The 22,484-nt window shown below is 38.0% G+C and overlaps 1 protein-coding gene across 2 annotated transcripts in view; it reads right to left on the bottom strand.

The window, feature by feature from the left end:
- The window catches only part of MRTFA (myocardin related transcription factor A), a 176,907-nt gene that overhangs the window by 89,531 nt on the left and 64,892 nt on the right, over nucleotides 1-22,484 (bottom strand). Inside the window, exon 1 of one of the 2 annotated variants that reach the window (XM_033116198.1) lies at nucleotides 2,632-2,924. The exons of the other annotated variant lie outside the window; for it this stretch is intronic. Coding sequence (XP_032972089.1) covers nucleotides 2,632-2,677 — 46 coding nt within the window. The 5' untranslated portion in view covers nucleotides 2,678-2,924. Of the gene's footprint in view, nucleotides 1-2,631; nucleotides 2,925-22,484 lie in introns of those variants that run through there. 2 annotated transcript variants of the gene reach the window in all.

Raw genomic sequence — 22,484 nt, 5'->3', positions numbered from 1 at the left:
AGAATTTCAGTTTGAAAGTCATGCTTTCAACAGCACCTGGTTTGGACAGGGTTGGCTAAGATACAGGACGGTGGTTAGAGGACTCATTTCTTAATGCAAAACAGATCTCAAAATACTTTAATAAAACCCCGATTTGAAAGGATTATGCCTATTTATTAGGGGAAGTATGCCAAATCAGATTTTTTCCTTCATTAAAAAAAACACAATATACTGAGGGTCTACATGTGCCAATGTCAGGAGCCAAAATACAGACGAATACATTGCCTTTGAAAAGCTAATAATCGAATTAGAAAGGCAGGTAGAAATCATAATTACTTTACGTTGCAAAAGTGGTACTGCAGGAACAGAGGAGGAAGGGTTGACTATCGAGAGATTTCACAGAAAGACAGCTTCTGAACGGGATCTCAAAGGATAAGAGACCACCAGCAGTAAGCGGGATGAGAGTCTTTACACGCAAGTATGCCTCACCAAAATCTCCAAGCTCCAAATACTAAATGAAAACTGTTAATAAGTATACAATGTACCCTGGAACTTCACTATAATATTCAGTATCTTCAAGTTTAATTCATGGTAAAGACTTTGCATCTTGAATCTTGTCTAAAGGGGTCTGATACTTTAAAAATCTCATTGAACAATAATTCTACCTATAAAGCATATGTTCGTGGAGGTCCAAATACTTTATTGATAGAAAACCTATGGCTCACATAGTCTAAATGTCTTGACTTTTTGAAAAAATGGTTGGCTTTTAGTTTATTAGGGCTTCATAACAGATGCTTTTTAATTTCCTAGCATAAATATAGCTGTCATATTCCTGTTACAATCCATGATTCCTTCTGAAGGCTACAGCTTCAGAAGAAAACAGTAACGATTTCACAAAACCAACACATCGAAGTTTTTTAACATTTAGGAATTACAAGTATAGGAGAAACCGGTTTGCTATTACTCCTTCCTATACCTAGTTTCTCTGCTTTTACACACACAGGCAAAAGAAAGAGGTCCACGTGCACGCTGCTCTCTGCAGCCCTTTCATTCTACCTGTATCCAACACCCTTGTCAATTTCATCCATCCTTGTCTTACATACTATTAACCTTTGAAAATTTTATGAAGTAGTTGGTCCAACAGATGGGTGGCTAGCCCTGCCCAACATATGTCGTAGGAAAAACAGCTCTTAGACAAGACAAGAAAGAATTACTAAGTCCCTTTCCCTTATCCAGCTGAGAATAGTGAGAGTCCCTTAGGGGAAAATAATCTTTTAACCTTTATTAAGAAAAGTTACTGGACTGAGATGATCTGTAAGAAACAAGGTGATCAAAGAAGGGAGAGTTCAAATGCTAATGTCTACTCCCTGAGATAAAAATAAGCACTTGTCTCTCAGACAGCAGAGAACTAGAATACAGAGAGGAAAAAATAATCCGAGTCAGTAGAACTGGGAGCTATTTCATCACAGACAGATGGGAAACATTCAGATAAGCACATTATCTTGTTTAGAACACATCACTCAACAGACTGGGGAAGGGGGGCTGTCCAACCTGGAACGCCTAGCATATGTGAACAGAAAAAGTGAATAAATGACAATCATGGTCTTATTTGAAAAACCAGAAAGAACAGAACAGCAGCAATATCTTTCCTCTTTGCCCCTTACCTGTCCATAAAGCTTAACCTGATAGCATCTGAGCCTGTCTTCAGATGGGTATCTGCCTTTCAACATACTATCTAAGCGCTCCCCAAGGAGAACAGTAAGACCAATTCTGCCAGAGACAGTATCTGCCAGAACTAAAGAGTCTCATTCTCTTTTGAGTGAAGACCAGTGGATGGGAAGAGGTCCCCAAATGCCATTTGTATGAATCTTTCAAGATATGCTGTGAAACAGCAAAACACTACAGACTACATTTTAGCAGAAATCTAAAAATAACAAAAGAACATTCCCCTATTTTTAGATATCTAACTTTCAAGTTTAAAAACATGAAGAGTAAAAGAAACCATTAAAAACAAACCAGAATTTCAAAATGTTTTAAAAGATACTTTTGTATTGGGAAAACTGATTTTAAAGATAGAATTTCAAAAATCCTGCATTCTTCCTGTTTACTGTCTCCTTGCTCATACTTTCCCATCTCCAAAACTTAAGAGTCTCAATCCTATGTGTTATCAAGAACATTTCCAAAGACCCAAAAGATGATCTAGAAAGGAGATTATACCATAAAAGAGCAAGAACAGCTAAGGAAAATTTATTTAATATACTTTCACAGAAAGACATAGAGTACAGATTAGTGCTTAAAGACAGTAATGTATAAAACAGCAAAAGCATTTAATTATCTTAAAAACAGTGCCACAGATAATAAAATAATTGATTAAACAAAAATAGTTCTTTTTTCCCACATAGGTCACCTCACTGAATAATCTTAAGGTCAGTAAACATCTAATTCAAAGCTATGTCTGAGTAACTAGAATTTGCAATTTAAAAAAAAACTTAACTAATTTTACAATAAAACCCTGAAAATGCAGTACATGTACTGGACCATGTGTCTGTGCCCCCATCTATCTTCCTCCCCATCTCCATGCAATCCTAGTACAAATACGCCCCACCTAAGAAACCTATGGTAAGTAGAATCTGTAGGAAAGACGGGAATTACCGGACTGGACGGCCATCATTAGCATCTCCGGTTCCAGTAGCGTCATGACAGATTCTTCTCAGAAACAACAGCCCACAAATAAAATGAAAAAATTCAAAGTTGCAGAACAGAGATGTTGTCTTCAGAGGCTACTGAAACTTTCATAAATTCAATCTCATGCCTTCTGCTCAAATGTGACTGTGAGAACTCACTCCCCTTCTCAGTGCAGTTATCAGTTTATCCACCCTTCAGGCAAGTGAAGATGGCACAAACTTGAATCACCGCCGACAGGAAACCAAAAAGCTCTCAAGTTAAAACATATGAAGTGTGGTTAGAACAGTGAGTGAGCGCCTCCCCTTGCTATTCGTCTCTGGGGGGAGGAGAAATGCAGAAACAGACCGTCAGAAAACCAATCGACTGCTTTTTTTTTTCCCCTCCCTTTTCAAGAAGAGAAGATGAGGTTTTGTTCAAAACCTTCGTGTAAATGCAGTTTAAGAGTAACAGATTAAACACAGTCCAAACAACTCAATCTTGTGAAAGAAACAGCCCAATGACTGACCCATTAACGGGAGGTGAGAATGAGGATTAGGCACACAGAAACACATACATACAAATAAATATGGATGGTGAATTCGTTTTCTGAAAAAGAGTTCCGACAACTTTTTCATCTGTGATATTTATAGATAACAGGCTAAGGAAGTTGAACATTTAACTACAGAAGCTCAATTATTTCTCCACCCCCACTCCAATTAAAATATCTGTTTCAAAAAGTCATCTGAATACATTCCAAAGCTGTAATCTGTCTTTCAGATCTGCCATCCCCTATAAGAGCCCCTGACTTGTTCCTATGTGAGACATGTGATCTGTGAATAGACAACTTACTGATGTTATTGGACTTTTCTAAAATGCTTGTGATCTCGCTGGATGTGTAGAACACATAAGACAGTTCCAATATATAAAAATTTCCTTTTCCTGATAAAGAGACTTTAATTCTTTGTCTATTAGCACAGAGCATGAGTTTCTGAGTAAGAATGAACATAGGCATTTTACTTTCCATTGAGAAAACAAAAACAAACTGTTTTCAAATTAAACAATTTTCACTTATCCAAAATTAAAAGCTCATTCATTCCCTTCACAGTACGTTTTACTAACTGATATTCATAATAAGGACATTTAGATGCTTTTTAGCATATTTAACTGAGTTTTAAATAGCTGAAAACTAGAAATCCATGTGTAATATGTTTACCTAGAATTCCTCAATCTTTTTGGCTAAACATCAGCCCGTCTCTTGAAAGCCTACTGCTGCAAACTGAGCCCAGTGAATGACTTAATGCTTGCAGAGCTGGACAAATGCTAAACGAAGTACTAAGACACCTTAAAAGAGAAATGATTGAGGGCAATATTTTGTCATTAGAAAAGAGAAAGCAATGCAAGTTTGGGGTGGCGGAGATTCTGGGGAGGAGAGAAAAACTTCCTTTCTCACTCCAAGAACATCATGTTTAACAGAAAAGCCCGAGAAGCTCTATATAGAACTGTGGGAATGACTCAACAGGCAACAGGGCGGCAGCCAGTGTGGGCTACATGCTACTCTGGGAAGACAGAAACATTCTCACTGGTCCCTTCTGGCAACCAAGCTCTCAAACTGTCTTTAAAAAAAAAAAATCATGGGTAAATTTCAACTCTCAGACTACGTGACAGTCTGGTCAGAGGTTAGCAACTAAAGGAAAAGCATCCCCAAAAGGCTGAGTCATTCCTTTGTCCCTATGTGGGCTGTACAATTTGCTGTGTGAGGGCTTTTTTCAAATGAAACAGTTCTCACAGTTCTGTACTTACAGTAACATAAATATAAATTATAATATTCCTGCCCAAAAGATGGTAGGAAGGGCAGAGGGCTATTTCCCTCCGGCCAAAACTTCTCTTTGCTGCGTAAGAGAGCTGGGAAGGTCACACCAATATTCCAGCCGACAGAGACATACCGACAGTCATATGGTGGTAGTAACAGTAACACATCACATTTCAACTAACAACTTTTTCACAGTAATTCCACATCCATTACCTATCTCATCTCATTTGGGATAAAAGGAGCTAAAGAAAAGAAAAACAATTTTTACAACAAAAATCTAAAAAAGTAATCTTAAAAAAAAAAGGAAACAATAAGCAATATAATCTTTGCCTACTGCTAAGATTTTGCATTTACCACGAAGAGTATCGGCATAGTAACAGATTCACTGTGAAAACTGCCTTTAAGACAGGCTTCACAGTTCTAAAAGTTTGAACGTATATGGCAGCTTTAGTTCTACTATTTTTGTGCAAATTAGCAAAATTTCATAGAAAGAGAACTAAAGTAAACTGATGTCTCTGCACAAGTGAACATGATTTTCAAGTTAATGGCACCAAGGGAATGAAGGGTAATGATGTGAATTTCCAATGAAAGAAAAGCTCTTTTGCTTTTAATCCTAACTCTAGCTAATCAACACAAATTTAGTGTGATCTACATCCAGTGTCTATAAATCCACTCAAAAGGGACTTGGTAACTGCAGGATGTCAATATGGTTTAATCACAAAGTTTTCCCACCCCCACAAGCTCCCCAAAAACCTTTAATGTTCATCATCAAGAGGAATTTGCCACGTTCTTATCCTACTTGACCTTCCTGCTATACCTGTCATAGTTTCCATGCTCTTTTGAAAACTTCCTATCTCCTTGATTTAAAAAAAAAAAAAATCCTACTTTCCTAACTCTCTGACCTTTCCTCTCAGAATCCTAAGTGGCTCCTCTTTCTCTCGCCCTCTCAGGGGCACCCCTTTCCTCGTTTACATATTCTCCCTGGGCAATCTCATCCTTTTTTTTTTTTTTTTTAATTTTTAAATTAAAATTTATTGGGATAACAATGGTTAGTAAAATTACATAGGTGTCAGGTGTACATTTCTATAATACATCATGTATATATCACATTGTGTGTTCACCACCCAGAGTCAGTTCTCTTTCTATCACCATATATTTATCCCCTTTACACTCATCTACCAGCCCCCTCCCCCCTTACCCTCTGGTAACCACTAAACTATTGTCTGTGTCTGTGAGTTTTTGTTTCTTTGTTTGTCTTGTTCCTTTGTTGCTTTCAGTTTTATATCCCACATATCAGTGAAGTCATACGGTTCTCAACTTTTTCTGTCTGACTTATTTTGCTTCACATAATAATCTCAAGATCCATCCATGTTGTCGTAAATGGCACTATTTCATCTTTTCTTATAGCAGAGTAGTATTCCATTGTGTATATATACCACATCTTCTTTATCCAATCATCTATCAAAGGACACATTGCTTGTTTCTATGTCTTGGTCACTGTAAATAAAGCTGCAGTGAACATCGGAGCACATACAAGTATATCTCTACAGATAAATGTTTTCAAGTTTTTTGGGTATATACCCAGGAGAGGGATTGCTGGGTCATATCAATCTCATCCTTTCTTAAGGTTAACTACCATCTACATTCTGATCCATATCTGGCTCTGACCTCACCTGTACCTGTAAGCTACCAACTTATGCATCTCTACCAAGCTATCTGAAACTCAGTATGCCCAAAAGCAAACTTCCAATAACATCACCCTGTTCCAACCCCTCCAGATACATTGCTTCCATTTTTCCTATCTTAGGTAACAGTACTCAGGTCCCAAACCATAAATTTAGACTCCCCTCCCTCCAGCCCCAAACACCTAAGTATAATTATCTCATAACTTATTCCTCAAATCCATCTTTTTTGTTCCATTGCATCCAATCAATGCTCAAATTTTCCCACTGTCTCATAAAGTTTTTAGAGTTGATTTATTCAAATCAGAGTCCAACAGGGACAACATTTCATTTTAATTGATGTGTCTCTTAAATCTCTTTGACTATAGATTCCCCCTTCCTCTCTTCTTTTCTTGTAGTTCCTTTGTTGAAAAACACAGGTTGTTTTCCCACATTTTGGCTTTTGCTAACTGTACCCCCATGGTGTCATTTAACCATGCTCCATCCCCCATATTTCCAGTAAATTATGAGTTAGATACAGAGGCTTGATCCAATTCAGGTTCAAGTTTTTCACAAGAGGTACTGTGTACTTCAGCAATAGCTTAACTGTGCTCCTTTCTCGCCAGCCTTGCCTCGATTAAAAGCCATCCTTGTTACCAACTGATTCTTATTCATCCTTCAAAACTCAGTTTAAGTGCTACCTTCTCCAGAAAGTCTTTCCTGATCCCAGCACTCTCCCCACCCTCCTCACACCCTCCATGAATATGCTAAATACCCCTCATTCTTGTACCCACAGAACCTGGGCCCACCTCTATTATTGCTCTTTACCACATGGCTTAATGCCTCTGCATTAATAGATCTAGCACAGTGTCTGACATGTGAAAGCATTCGTAAATGTATGCCAAATAAAATGAAAAGCCCTATTTACTGCAGAAAATTCTAACACCAGGGGAAAGTTCATAACAATAAAAGAATCCCTACCTCCCCAGGAAATACAGGTAGTCTGCTACAATTTTCATTAGAACACATGCTGAAGGTATTATTTAGAAAACTACATGAGGAAGACAAATTATCCACAAGTATAGAGTTAACATAAATAAGGACATCCACAACAATACCCTCAGAAAATATTAGGTGCTAATGACAATGAAAATGCCCAAATTGTGGGGAATGAGTAGGAGAAACCAGAGAAACCGAGAGCCTAACTCACCTACATTTAACCACCGAAAGCTGTCAACCTCACTAACAACTGATACCAATTTCTATGATGGACTGTAGTATAGACAGGTATATACAACATAACAAATGCCTTTCTATGACCTCCGCGGCATCTGAGATCACTGAAATGGAAGCTTGTTCCTATGTTCTTTTCTGATTTGGGTTCTCACCAGTGCCTGCATGAGTTCACTGAGGGTTAGTTCTACAACAACCTAGTCATCATACAGAAATGTTACAGGCTCTAACCAGTTAAGTCTCTCCCCCAGACACCTAGAGTTGGGGAAAGTGAAAACACCCAAAGATAACACCACCCAGCACCCAGGCAAGTTGCTGCAGGTTCTGGGCAGCTCCTACTTCCTGTGACCACAACCCACCACTGAGGAAAAAACCCAGCCGAGACCTGCAGACCTGGGCGGGTTACACCTCACCGTAAGGAGGCTACTCCTCGGCCTCTGGAGAGGTGAAGGCTGTATTTGCAGCTAACTTTTCAAACCATAGAAAATGTCAAGGGCTATGATGGCCATAAATATAAACAGCCAATTCATTCATACTGTACATCTGGAACATTGTCATTACGCACAGTGACAGCGCCAATGGGGCACGAAGACAAGAATGAACCAGACGGACGCTGCCTCCACCCTCAAGCATCTCGTAATGAAGCAGGGGAGAAAATCTCTACCCAACAATTAAAAAACAAAGAAAAATGAAGTGCTGAATAAAAGTAAAACATCAAAAAAGCAGCAGCAATTCACTCTGGTTACAAGAGACTTTGATTGCTTCTTGGGGGAAGAATGATGGGAACTGGCTCTTAAAAAAATAAAGGCGGCGAGTGGAGTTTATCAGTTTCTTTTCAAACTCCACAGACTTGTATACCCATGAATCATAAAATAGCAAAGCCAAGAGAAACCCAATCTTAACCTAATCCAGCCCCTCACCCAGAGTACTGAGAGTGAGAGACATGTAAGTTCCCTACAAATTCCTGACAAGTGGTTCCCAGTCTGTTACTAGAGAACTTGTAGAAGAACCTTAGAAATGCTTTTGGGTGAGGAAATGAACTAAACAGTCAAAAACAATGAAACACCCCCTGGCTACATTTAGGGGAAAGTTCTTCCTCACTAATAATCAAAGAAATACAAACTGAAATAAAAACATTTCGTCTATCCCATTAGCAGTCTTTTACAAATGAGACTAGCAAGGCTGATAGGTGAAGCAGGCCCTCATACAGGGCTGACAAGTATAAACTGGTAGGTCCCTTGGGAACGGGAGAATGTACTGCTAAGAACCTCATTCTACACAAGGCCTAAAGGCCTGTGTGATTTGGCCCCCATCTACTTACTTACTTCACACCACTCTCTTGCTCGCAATCCCTCCACTGACATAGTTATGTTCTTTTAGTTCTTCTGTGCCAGTTTCCCCCAATAATCCTTACCTGTCCCTTTTGCCCCCGTCCCCTAGACTTAACACATGCTATTCCCTCTTTCCTTTGTTTGGCCAACCACTACTTGCGTTTTGGCTGTCACCTTACATGTCTCTTCCTCAAAGACTTTCCTGCCCAAACTCTCCCCCTGCGCCACACCTAAATTAGAACCATCAGTATTAAATCTGCTATAACATTTTATGTGTTTTCCCCTCCAAAACACTTACGAAAGTTTTATAAAAGTCTTTGCTTAATCTTTCTTTCACAAAGTATAAGTTCCAGGACAACGAGAACCTTATCTGTCTTGTTCCTCACTGTTTCTCCAATACCTAACACACACAGATGGTGCTTAATAATCACGGAATCAATTTTCAACATTAAAATTGTCAAATTCTTTAAGCCAGTATTTCTACTTCTAAGGAAATAATCCAAAATGCAGAAAAAGCTTTAAAAGGTGTTCATCCAAATATTAGTATAAGTTGAAAAACAGAAAATGATTTAAATGTCCAATGGAGGTGGAGGGTTTAAATAAATGATGCAACAGAATGGAAAGATATACACCCATTAAAAAGGCTACTTAATAAAACTTTTGATGACATCTGAAAAATCTTAAGCTACAATGCTAAATGAAAAAAGCAAGGTATTAGCTCAGTTATTTTTAAAACTCACATTTGGAAGAAAACTGGAGGGAAATAAACCATATACTAATAGCAGTTTTCACTGCGATGGAATCCTTCAGGAGGGTTTTTGTTTTGTTTTGTTTTTTAAACAGGGAGAGTCTATCTGGTATCTGTTTGTGTTCCAGGCCTAGCACAACAATTAATGAATACCTGAGAATGGGAAATTGATTGTCTTTAAGTACTGAGGTGAAGTAGGTTATAAAATTCTCTAAAGCACACTATAAACAGAATCACTGAATTGACATACTTAAGACTTGGGCATTTTCACATTGGCTGGGAGACGTAATCTAGAAAATCCTTGACAACCAACATTCCTGAGGAGCACAAGTAACAAATCTCTTTCCCTTCCCCAAGAAAATATTGTAATTTGAATCAGAAATTGCCCACTCAAAATTGTTACTTCTTCCAGCAGTTAATTAGTACCTGCTGTGCAACTCTAAAACATGAAAGGATACAGTGTGTACCCTTACAGAAAAGAACTGCTTATCTACCCTTTCTTCCACAGGTTGCATATGTGGAAAACAAATGAGTACTTCCTGTAAAGGAGAAGAAACACATATGAAAGGGGACCAAGTGTGTCCTTTGTCACTTCCGTTCTCTTATTTCTCTTTACATAACTTCCCCCCCCCCAACAGATAACAGATACATACAAACTGTATATTCTTCCAGAAATTCTCTGAAATCAGCAAAAACAGGAAGTAAATTTTTTAAACACTTACATATGCATTAAAATATATGAAATCTGTAAAAATAAATCTAATAAAAGATGTGGAAGACCACCACAGAGAAAATTATAAAACCTCACTGGGAGACCTTACAGAAAATCTAAATAAATGAAGAAATATACCACATTCACGGTAAATATTCTAAAGATTTTAATTTTCCAAATTGATTTGCAGATTTAATGTAATCCCAATCAAAATCCCAAAGTGATTTTATTCTTTTTAAGATGTTTATTAAAATATAGCTAACATACATTATATTAGTTTCAGGTGTGCACCATAGTTATTCAGCCGTACCCACCTGGCACTATACAGTTATTACCACATTATTGATTGTATTCCCTATGCTAAAGACGTTATCACCATATAAGTCCAGCAACCATCTGACACTGTACCATGCTATCACAATATTATTGACTGTATTTCTATTCTGTACATTACACCCCCAAGACTTAACTTGTTTTATATCTGGAACTCTAAACTTCTTATTCTTCTTTATCTCCCCCGCCCTTTTAACTTTTTCAATTAGAGTTGATATTCAATATTATTTTATATTAGTTTCAGGTGCCCAACGTGATTTTAAAATTCATACGGAAATGCAAAGAACCAAGAATAAGCTAAGAAAGACACTTTTGGAAAAGAAAAAGGGGGGAGGACTTACTTCTCCCACAGAACAGGGCTTATTACAGGTATCAGCACTAAGACTGTGAGGTACGGGTACAGGCACAGACGAACAGACCAAACAGTGAGCTCAGAAACACACCACACAGGGGAACTGCTGATCAATGGGGAAAGAACAGTGTTTTCAATAAATGAGAATCCATTTGGAAAAATAATTAAATTGGGGTTTACTTTACCCCCATACAAAAAATTCAGACACAAAACTCACTAACTATACTCATAGATCAATTACACTAAATTTAGAAATTCTTACTCTAAAGATACCGAGAATGATAAAGACAAATCATAGTGGAAGAAGATATCTATAATACATTTAAGCAACAACTAGTATTCCGAAAAGATAAGGAACACCTATTAGGAGAAAACAAAATCAAAAAGAACAATGCAGGAGAAAAAATAGGCAAAAGATTTCACTAGGTACTTCACAAAAGAAGAAATCCAAATGGCTAATAAATATGAGCTATTTAACCTCATTACAAAATAGTAATGAAAATCAAAAACGTCATAGATACCTTTATGTAACCAGCAGAGTAGTAAATATTAAAAATCTAACAATTCCAAGTGTTGGCAAGGGTATGGAGCAGTGGGAACTTTCATATATTGCTGGAGGGTATATAAACTGGTACAACCACTTTGGAAAATAGTTTAGTATTACCTAATAACTGTATATTACTATATACATTATAGGAATTTCCATTCTGGTGTATATGCGCCTGGATACATCAAGAACATTCACAGCAACATTTTGATAACCTAAATCTGCAACAACCCAAATGTTCACCAACAGATTTTTTTATAATTATGGAATAATTTTTCCATGAAAGCATTCACTATACAGTAATGAAAACGGATGAACTAAAGCTAAATACATGAATGAATACCACATAGGTTGAGAAAAAGAAGAATACGATTCATTCCATTCTTATAAACTTAAACTAAACTATATTGTTTAGGAATAGACATATAGTTGCTAAAACAAACGATTTTCAAGAAGTCAGAATAGGAAGAAGAGATGGAGTTGTGATCAGAGAGAAGCACATTGGGGGCTTCCGTGGGGCTCACAATGAGCTCTTCTTGGGCTGAGTAATGGCCCCACAGCTCATTGCTTTATGGTTATTTTATAAACTATCATATGATTTATGTACTTTTCTGTATGTATGTTATTATTTCCCCCTCCTCCCAAAAAAAGAAAAGAAAAAACGACTTGAATGTTAAAATATATATCATCACTCTAATTTCAAGGGGAATGATTAGTATAAGAAGCTTTTTTAGCTTTGCAGACCTAATTTCAAATATGGTGTCCCACTGTTCTCTAAGTATATTCATATAGGTTAGATCATGAACAATCTGTGATTCAGAAATGAAGGTTCCTATAGGTATAGATATAAGCAATTTTTTGTGGGTGATATTTCTTTTTCTTTTTAGTTTCAGGTGTACAGAACAACGTAATAGTTAGACATTTACACCCCTCGCAAAATGATAACCCCTCTCCCCCAATCTACTACCCCTCTGACATCAAATATAGCTGTTATAATTCCGTTGACTCTATTCCCTGTGCTGTATTCCACATCCCGTAACTATATACCAGGGTGCCAAAAAAATGTATACATATGACTTATATTCATCTTTTGTTATCAGTATGTATTATTGCAATTTTAATACAGTTTTTTCCTTTCTTAAAATGTATATACATTTTTCGGGCACCCTCTGTATATATATACACATATTTAATTATAGTTGACATTCAATATTATTCAGCTTCAGCTTCAGGTGTATCTACACCGTCCCTGAAGTGGTCTCCCTAATAAGACAAGTGCCCATCTGACCCCCTACAAAATCTTTACAACATTATTGATTATATTCTCCAAACTGTATTTCACATCCCCATGGCAATACTGTAACTACTAATTTGTACTTTCTAATCCCTTTACCTTCTTCCCCATCCCCACTCACCTTGCCATCTAACAACCCTCAGTTTTTGTTTTTGTTTTTTTTCCCCTGTATCTCTGAATCTATTTCAGTTTTGTTTGTTCGTTTATTCTATGGGTGATATTTCAAATTTTTATTCATTCAATCATTGGTGGATTGGAGAAAGGAACTTTTCTCAATAATGAGACCCCTTTCAAAATGCAGAAATTCAGGTCACACAAAGTTCTCATCAGCCTTAATATCCAATCAAGGATTTGTTAACCAGAACACAAGAAGTGCAGGATAGCCATCAAGGGGATGTTTAGGAAGGGGGGACCAAGCAGGAAAGAGGAAAGGTAAACCTCACTCGTTTCCAAAATGTTGCCTGGAATCCAACCTGTCTGTCCATGACCCAAAAAAGTATCCCCCATAAATAGATCACTAGCCCCAAATTTAGTTTGTAGTACCTAAAATGGAAAGGAAAAACAAAGAAATTTGGTACTGATTAGCTCTGATAAATGAGCTAATGGTTTGTTCATTAAAGGAACAGGAGGGAAGGAGGCAAACACTAGTAGCTGTGGTACAACTTATTCTTCTTCACATCTTTTAATGTCTTCCTCGGTGTTTCATACGATAGGCACTTTATAAATATCTGCTGAGTACTAATTTCTACGGTGGTCACAGCAGTGAACAGAATTGTACAAATGACTGTCCTGAAATAAAAATTTTAAAGTCAAGGACTAAATAAAAGGTCAAGAATATAACCCACATGCCAGCTTTCTCTTGGAAACTTTTATGAACTTGTCATCTATTAATTTATCTAACTTTTGTCTGCAATTCCTTCTGAGTAATGAATTCCATGTAATTACTATTCACTTTTTTCTTAACTCTGTAATTCCCAACCTTCAAGAAGCACACCTCTTAGGATATAAGCAAGTCCCCAACTTGTAAATGGATTAGATGCCAAAAGCTCATTTGTAGTTTGATCATTTGGAACATGGAATACATTTTCCCACAGACGCCATGAAATATGAATTATGGCAAAATTCCCAGGCTTGCCCACAAAAGCCTATGGGATGACTAAAATGAAATATATTTGAAATGAGGAAAAGAAGCAAAAGATATTTCAGCCCCCATCCTTGAGGCTCCTGAAAATAACCCTATGCAGTCTCAGCCAGTTCTGAAACTCATTCATACTTAATTAGATACCAGATTATTGTGAGGAAGGAATGAATATGTAAGAAAAAGACAGCCAAAGAGCACTGCACTATTAAAGGAAGAAGCAAAGCGAAACTTAAATTTTCCATTATAATACATTCATTCAATGTGTGCCAGAACTCCTTTAGCTGGAGCCAAAGATGATGGCGTTAGATCATCAGAGAGGTTTTTTTCCAAGGCTTTTCCAAACCCTGGCTGGACAGGATCCACAGGTAGATCAATTTAATCTTTTAGACCTAACTGTTCAATCTAGCAGAAGACAAAGGAGTAATATTTAAAAAAAAACAAAAAACAAAACCCTGAAATTTCTCTACCAACTTTTTCCAATTAGACCAGGAAGTGCTGAGCTAACCAAAGGCAGCCCCTCTCATTAGGACTCCAACTTCCTCTGTTTAGGAAATAGATGTATCAGCACCTTGACTGCCTTTTACTGCCTTGTAAGGAACCTTGCTAACTCATTGAATTTCTATATAAGCTTCCACATGAAACAGATTTGAGAAGTACATTCCTCATTCCATCCTTTCAACACATAGTACACCATCCATAAAAAAGCAACTCCTCTGATATCAGAATTCATTCTGCTCTAAACTCCACACTTTCCAATTTCATAATCCTCTCAGGGATTTTCCATTTCTGCTCTTTTTACCTCCCTACAAAAAAACCATTCAAAAAAGACCGAGTGTAAAATACAATAATTTTCTAGACTCTTTGCCCTTTTGACAGAAGCAGCACCATTAAAGTACACAAATAGAAGACCCAATTATGACCAGGAAAGCCCTGCAACTACACACTAACAATACTGCCCGTCCAGACATTCACCTGATGCTACTGGATGGGATAAAAAAGAAAACAATAAGCATGTTTGACCAGGGAAACAGCTACTTTGCAACTTTCTAGTTCTCTGAACTTAATCAACATTTCCTATTTTCTCTATAACAGAATCTGATTTTGACAGTTACTTTTAAGTGATTTTTGCTAAGCAATTAGTATTTCTGGTCACTGGAATACATTCTACTATATAAACAGTATTTTCAGTAGTCATCAAACTTTTTAGATTACAAGGTGTGATCAACAAATATGGTGAATGCTTAAAATTTTAAAACAATTATTGGGCGGCCTGGTGGCTCAGTTGGTTAGAGCACAAGCTCTTAACAACACAGGGTTGCCGGTTTGATTCCCACATGGGCCAGTGAGCTGCGCCCTCCACAACTAGATTGAAGACAACGAGCTGCCGCTGAGCTGACGGAGGGTCGGCCGGATGGCTCAGTTGGTTAGAGCACGAGCTCTCAACAACAAGGTTGCTGGTTCAATTCCCACATGGGATGGTGGGCTGTGCCCCCTGCAACTAAAGATTGAAAACGACAACTGGACTTGGAGCTGAGCTGCGCCCTCCACAACTAGATAAAAAGACAACGACTTGACTTGGAGCTGATGGACCCTGGAAAAACACACTGTCCCCCAAAATTCCCCAATAAAAAAAAATTTTTTTTAATTATTACAGTAAAAGACACATTGTATTAATCCTCCTCGCTTCGAACACACACATCCTATAGTTCTTGCCACTTTCTGAAGTTCTGGAAGTCCTCTTTTGTGAGTGTCTTTAGTTGTGCTGTCGTGGCTGCCTCTATGTTCTGAATATCAAAATGTTTACCTTTCACAGTCACTTTGACTTTGGGGAAGAGCCAGAAGTCACACAGTGCCAAACTGGTGAATAAATTGGATTAGGACACAAAAATTGCCATACCAGAAGCAATGGATGATACAGAGCCCTTCCGTTGTGATCACAAAATATAATGAATGATGCGCTGAATGCCATCCAATGGAAACACAGGGATCTTCAATATGGGAAGTGGCACATCAAACCTTAGTAACAGTGTGTGACAAGTTTCAACTTGTTTGGTGCAGTCGGATGTGACCTATGGTTGAGAGGCGTTTTAAAGTGTGCCTGTAAATCATCCTTCATAATGACAACGCTCCACGTCGCACATCACTTCTGATATACGGCAATTTCTGTCGAATAAAAACATTATAGTGTGTCCTCATTCACCTTACTCACCGTGTGACTTCTGGATCTTTCCCAAAGTCAAAATGATTCAGGACATGGAGGCAGCCATGACAGTGCAACTAAAGACACTCACGAAAGAGGACTTCTGGAACTGCTTCAGAAAGTGGCAGGAATGATGGGATAATCATGTACAAAGCAAGGGAGAGTATTTTGAGGGGGGATTAATGGCAATGTGTCTTTTACTGTAATTATTTTTTTCATTTAAATTTTCATGGTATTATTTGATCACACCTTGTATTTCTTTATTAAGCCTCTCTCCTTCCCTTTAGCACTGTTCTAATACCAGTATTTCACCATCATTTCCTTTCTAAAGTTGAACACAATTTCATTTTCTTGGGTATCTTTTCTCCTGCCAAAAATGATAATTATGTTGTATATACCATTACGTTTGTCAGTTTCAAGTATCCATATTCCCTTTTAAGCATGATCACTATTAATCAATTTGGGCTCCTGGCAGTCAGGAAACCATTCCAGCAACTGAAAAGGTTGGCTCCAACACAGCTCAAACTAAAGTAGATAGATGATCTAGATCAGCAGCTTTCAACTTGTGCTCTTTTGAGAGCTGAGGTGCATGAGGGACGCCAAATGGGGCTTTGGCTCCTCCATTCAGGTGTCATTCAACCAGAACAGACATTTCATACACTAGCTTTGTATATAAGTCTCAAATTTATTGTTCTTCAACTTAAGAAAATAGTTAAAAACTTGTACTCTAAATGTTTTATCACTAATTAAGAGAATATAGAATTACTCCACCAAACACTTCACCTCTACAGGGATGGACTCAGAAAGTCTTTTCTTCCAAATAATCTAAACCCTGAATTGAACAAGTTTGTTTTTTTTTCTGTCCAGTGACAGAGTTAATAATCATTTTCTTTTTCTTTTGTTTGTTTTTATTAGATTTTTTTCTTTTGCTTTTTTTATTAGTTTCAGGTGTACAAAACATAATGATTAGACATAGATACCTCTCACAAAGTGATAACCCCCTGAGTCTATGACCCGTGACATTGTACATAGCTATTACAATATCATTGACTATATTCCCTATGCTGTACTTCACAACCTGTGATTATATATATACTGGGGATGTCAAAAACAATGTGTACAAGTGGACACTTTGGTCAACGTTGCTCAAGCAGTAGTTTGCCATAATCTGAAGTGTCCGGATGCTGATGACAACCACTTGGAGCACCTCTGGTAATTGCAGAAGTCAAACGTGACTTGTATTCATCTTTTGTTATCAGTATATATTGAATATTACAATTTTAATATAGTTTTCCTTTCTTAAAATGTGTATACATTGTTTTAGCAACGTGTGCGTGTGTGTGTGTGTAATGATCAGTCTCCTAATTACTTAAATCTAAAATAAAAAAAATTCAATGTTTCAGTGAGTTAATAGTCTAGCTTCCTCACTCATTCATTTGCTCAAACATTTAGCGAACATTTAGCGAACACCCGCTATATTCTAAAACTTTGCTGCTCCAAGTCTGAGCTTCAGACCAACAGCATTGGCATCACCTGAACGCTGGTCACAAACGGCTTCTCAGGTCTCACTCAGCTCCACAGAATCGGAATCTGCACTGAACAAGCCCCAGCTGACTCATTAGCACATTAAAGTTTCTGGCTAAGCACTAAGGATAACACAATAAGTAAAAGAGACATAACCCTGCTTTCACAAAGCTTCTCACTACTCAAATATAGGAACAAATAAGCAGATAATTATGCACAGGCACTTTGGAAGAACATTAAAGGAGCAAATCCCTAACCTAAGTTTGAAGTCGGAGGAAGAAGTCCTGAAAGAAGTAGTTAGTACCTTCTCCTGATTCTTTACTACAACTTAGAAATGTCAGCCAGAAGAGAAGGACAGTCATTCCAGGAACAAAGAAACAGGGCAGGAAGAAGAACTGAGATGTGAAAGTGTGTCTCTTATGGGAAATCCCAAATCATTTAGTGTGAGTGGGAAAAGACGCGGAGGAGGGCAGAAGCTGGCTATCAAGGACCTGGTTTGCCATTCTGAGGACCATCAGCTTTACCCTGGAGGACATGGGGAGTCACTAAGCAATTCAAGCAGTAGAACAGTAACTTCATTTATGGTTTAGAAAGATCATTCCAGTGGTCATAGGGACAAGATTAGAAACAAGGCAAGATCAGTCAGAAGGCCATTGCAATAATCCAAGTAAGACATTATTAAGAGTTTGAACTAAGTGGCAGCTGAAAAGATGGCAAGAAAAGAATAAATTCAGTACATATGAACATTGCAGAGTCTATAAAATTTGGTGACCAATAACTGGGAAGAAAGACGAGGGGTAGACAAGAGATGGAATAAAAATCTACTTCCAAAAATAGCAAGTTATAATCTTTCTGGAGGACCATTTGGAAATACTAACTTAAAATTTGTTTAAACTTTATAGTGTGGACCCTGAGCAAGAAGATACCTACTAAGAAGGGCACCTGTTGGATAATTGGGCTCAAATTTTTTTAAAAAAAAACAGAGCATAGCACCCATTTCTACACAAGGACCACTCAAGCAAATCACACTTCAGAGAGAAGCCTGCACTAAGCTGTCTGCTGCCAGCACTGAACTGCCTACCTGCACTGTGTTCCTGCCATCTGAGCCAGATGGAGTTACTGGAACAGTATTTCAACCAATAGGACTGAGTATTTCCCTGTCCAATCAGAGCTGTGCAGCTATATACCAATCAGCATCTTCACTAACCAATCAGAGTGGCTTGATTCTGACCAATCAGGACAATGCCTTTTGGACCAATCAAACTGTGAAATTTTAGACAATTTAGAAATTTTAGACAATGCCTGATGGAGGGACCAAAGGTGGGACTTCTCTCTATAGAAGTCAGCTCCCTTTTGGCTCAGAGAGTGCACTTTCCCTTTCCACCAAAAACTGAAGACTGCATTTCCCCAGGTGGAGTTGAAACACCAAAGATGAAATACTGAAAATGTCTTGCTGGAGATCAGACTGGAGCGAACTGGACCAGAGCAGAACAGAGCTATCTAGCCAGAGAGGGCCCTGGCCCCATGGATCCCTCACAGCCATGCTGCTTCATAATTGAGCTATACACTATTGAGTTGTTCCAGAGCCACGCTGTTCTCACCGCTGTGCTGTTTGCAGCGAACAGTTTTCTTCATCACCGCACCCCAAATTGGGGATTCCTGTCGGTGTTGAATTGACGCCAACAACCATTGCTTGACAATACCTAAACATGTTACTTTTGCAATCAGAAGGGGAAAATGTTCTTTATGTCCATATCTTTTCATCTCTTCTGGGAGTCTGTCCCACAGTTATCTGCACCAAGTTTATATACCAAGATGTTTACCACAGTACTATTTATAACATAAAAAAATAAAAACAATGTAAGGGTCTCATAATAGGAGCCTAGGTAAATGTCCTATATACCCAACTCAAACACCACACAAGAGAAAAATGTTTTCTAAGACTGTTGAATGATATAGGAAAATCTCATAATATTACATGAAAATAATTTATACAGATTATATGTGTATACAAGTGAACAAACACAGAAGATATAGTAACTGCTGGCACTGGCCATCACTGAACTGTTAATTATAAGGAAATTTTTATTTTCTTTTTTCCTATACTTTACCTAATTATATAAAAAACAAAACTTTTAAAGTTTTTATTTAGGAAGAAAACAAAACCACCCTCTGGTTTGAACATCTGGATGGAAGGTGGTGCCAATTCCTACAATGGAGAATTCAGCAGGAACTTCAGGTAAGATGAGTTTAACTCAAAGCATATTGAGTCTTTGGCACATCCAGGGGAGGTGTTCAACAGACAGCCAAGCATATGAGTCTGGAGCTCAGGGAAAGACTTGGCCTGGAGACAGAATACAGAAATCAACAGCATAGGATGGTGGTTAGAAGCCAAAGTTCTGGGGGAAATCATTCAAGGTAAAGATACTGAGTAACAACTAAAGAAGCCCTAGGTTGAGCACTGGGGAGTAACAAAATTTAAGAGGTAGGTAGAAAAAGATAGCAAGAGGTCTGAGCAGAAGAGACAGTGGCTGGAAAGGGAGAGTTTAAAAGCCAAGAAAGAGTAATGTCACAGATGTCAGTAGAAGAAAAGTTTCAGGTTGGAGGGAGTGGCCAACCATGTCAAATGCTACAGAAGGGTTAAACAGGATAAAACGTGCTTATCTGATGTACAGCAAAAAAAACACTAATGACTTTAGCAATGAGTTTCTGAAGAGAGGTAGGGACAGAAGCCAGAATGCAGAGAAGTCTCTAGAATGTGGGAAAGTAGAGGCAGTCACTACTCTTTTCAGGAGCTTGACTACAAAGAGAAGGTTACAGAGTTGTTTTTCAAAATGGGAAAAGATTCAGTTGATTTATATACCAGAGTTGAGAGAGGACGTCTGAAGACCGACCAACACCTCTGCCCTCACACAACAGCTGCCTTCTCCTCCACTGAGACCATTACAGCTGTCGACACCGATTTTCTCCACTTCCTGCCCAAGATATGAGGTTTGCTGTTTGCTGTCTGTCGCCACCTTCACTGTCATTGCGCCTATCCCAGAGAAATACTGGTCCTTACTCTGCTCAAGACAAAGCCAATACCTTTGGATCCCATCCTGTTCCATCACCACAGGAACCTTGTTCCATCAGTTATCCTTTCTCTTTTTCTCTCTTCAGCTTTTGCCTCTGGACTTTTTCCCTTTAACATACAAATAAGCTGAATTCTCTGCCATTTGGGGGAAAAAGTAGAAATTAGAAATGAAAAAAGGACACACACAAACAAAAAAAACTGCTTGAGTGTCTACTATTTCCCAAAATAAAAACTGCTTCAGTTTCCATTACTTTTTCAACTAAAGATGTAAAAACACTTCTTGCCTCTAGTGGGACAAACAAGTAAACCATTCATTTATTCATTCCACAAATACCAAATATTTATTACGTGCCCACTATGAACCAGGGTTGGATATACACCGTGAACAAAATAAAGCTTCTGGCTTTATGTAACATACTATCAAAGTGGGGAATATAGACAATAAACACATACACAACACACACACACACACACACACACACACCACATAATAATAACAACACCTTCTAAGAAAAACAAAGAAGGATGAAAAGTAATGGGAGATACTATTTTAGATAAAGCAGGAATGGAGGGCCTCCCTGAGGAAGACAGTTGTGCAGGAACTTCCTCAGTGAAGGCACAGCAAATACCAAGGCTCTGGGACAGGAACATACTTGGTATGTTCAAGAAACAGCAAGAAAGTCAGTGTGGCTGGAGCCAGAGTAGACTGAGCTAGGGGACAGAGGTAAGAAATCAAGCAGGTCAGCATGGATACCAGGGCCACATCATGTAAGAATGATGATTTCATCGAAGGCCTCAGAGGAAGACAATGAACGGTTCTGAGATGCGTGTAACAAAGTCTGATTTCCATTTCCAAAGATTCACACATGTTGCTGAGTGGAGAATTCCAATTAAAATATAGGGTGATAAAGAATGATGATGAAGGGCGTTGGGCAAACCACAAGTGGAACACCTAACACTGAAAAGAGTTAAGACAGGCTTCTCAAAGGGCGTGAGGCTTGAACACGAGTTAGCAAGAAAGGACGTAGGGGTGGGGGTCTATACCAAGGAGTTGGCAAAGATGTAGAAAAGCCACAGGAGTTTTGAAAAGGTTTGGTATTTCGATCCCCCAGCAGCAAACAGTCAAAAAATATTTCATAAAAATATACCACTTATAATGTCTACCCCCCCACATCCCCCCAAAAAAAAGACACCAAGAAGCAGCCTAATAAAATATTTGCCTGACCTTTATGGAGAAAATTATAAAACTCTATGGAAAGACATTAAAGGAAGCCTATTTAACTGAAGAGAGAAAAATTAATGAACAGGAAGACCTGATATTTAAATACATATTCTCTCCCTATTAACCTATAAATGATATATTTCAAATCAAAATCCCAACAAGTATACCAAACGACATGTGCAACAATTTCGTAACAGTATGATTCATTATTGCCCCAAACTAAAACCTCCCAAATATCCATCAAAAGTAAAATGGACAAACTGCAGTATATTCATAAAATGGGTCGATTATATGGCAATGAAAATAAACTACAGCCACATACAATCCAACACAAAGAATTTCAAACACATAAAAGAAACCACCAACGGAATACATACAGCATGATTACCTTTATATAAAGTTTAGAAACAAGCAAAACTAACCCATGTTTAAAAGTCAGGATGGTAGTTTCCTTTGAGCAGGAAGAGAGAGCATTGATTGGCAAGAAGTGCAAGGCGGGGTTGTGGGGTGCTGGTAATATTTTATTTCTTCGCTAAGTAGTAATTACACACAGATGTGTTCACTCTGTGATAACTCAACCACCAGGCAGCTTACAATTTGTGTGTTATTCTGTATTATTGTTATACTTTGATACAATGGAAGTGTACTGGTGTCTGCAAT

The sequence above is a fragment of the Rhinolophus ferrumequinum genome, chromosome 10 (assembly GCF_004115265.2).
Source record: "Rhinolophus ferrumequinum isolate MPI-CBG mRhiFer1 chromosome 10, mRhiFer1_v1.p, whole genome shotgun sequence".
Lineage (NCBI taxonomy): Eukaryota > Metazoa > Chordata > Mammalia > Chiroptera > Rhinolophidae > Rhinolophus > Rhinolophus ferrumequinum.
This window is presented reverse-complemented; position numbering and strand designations above follow the sequence as displayed.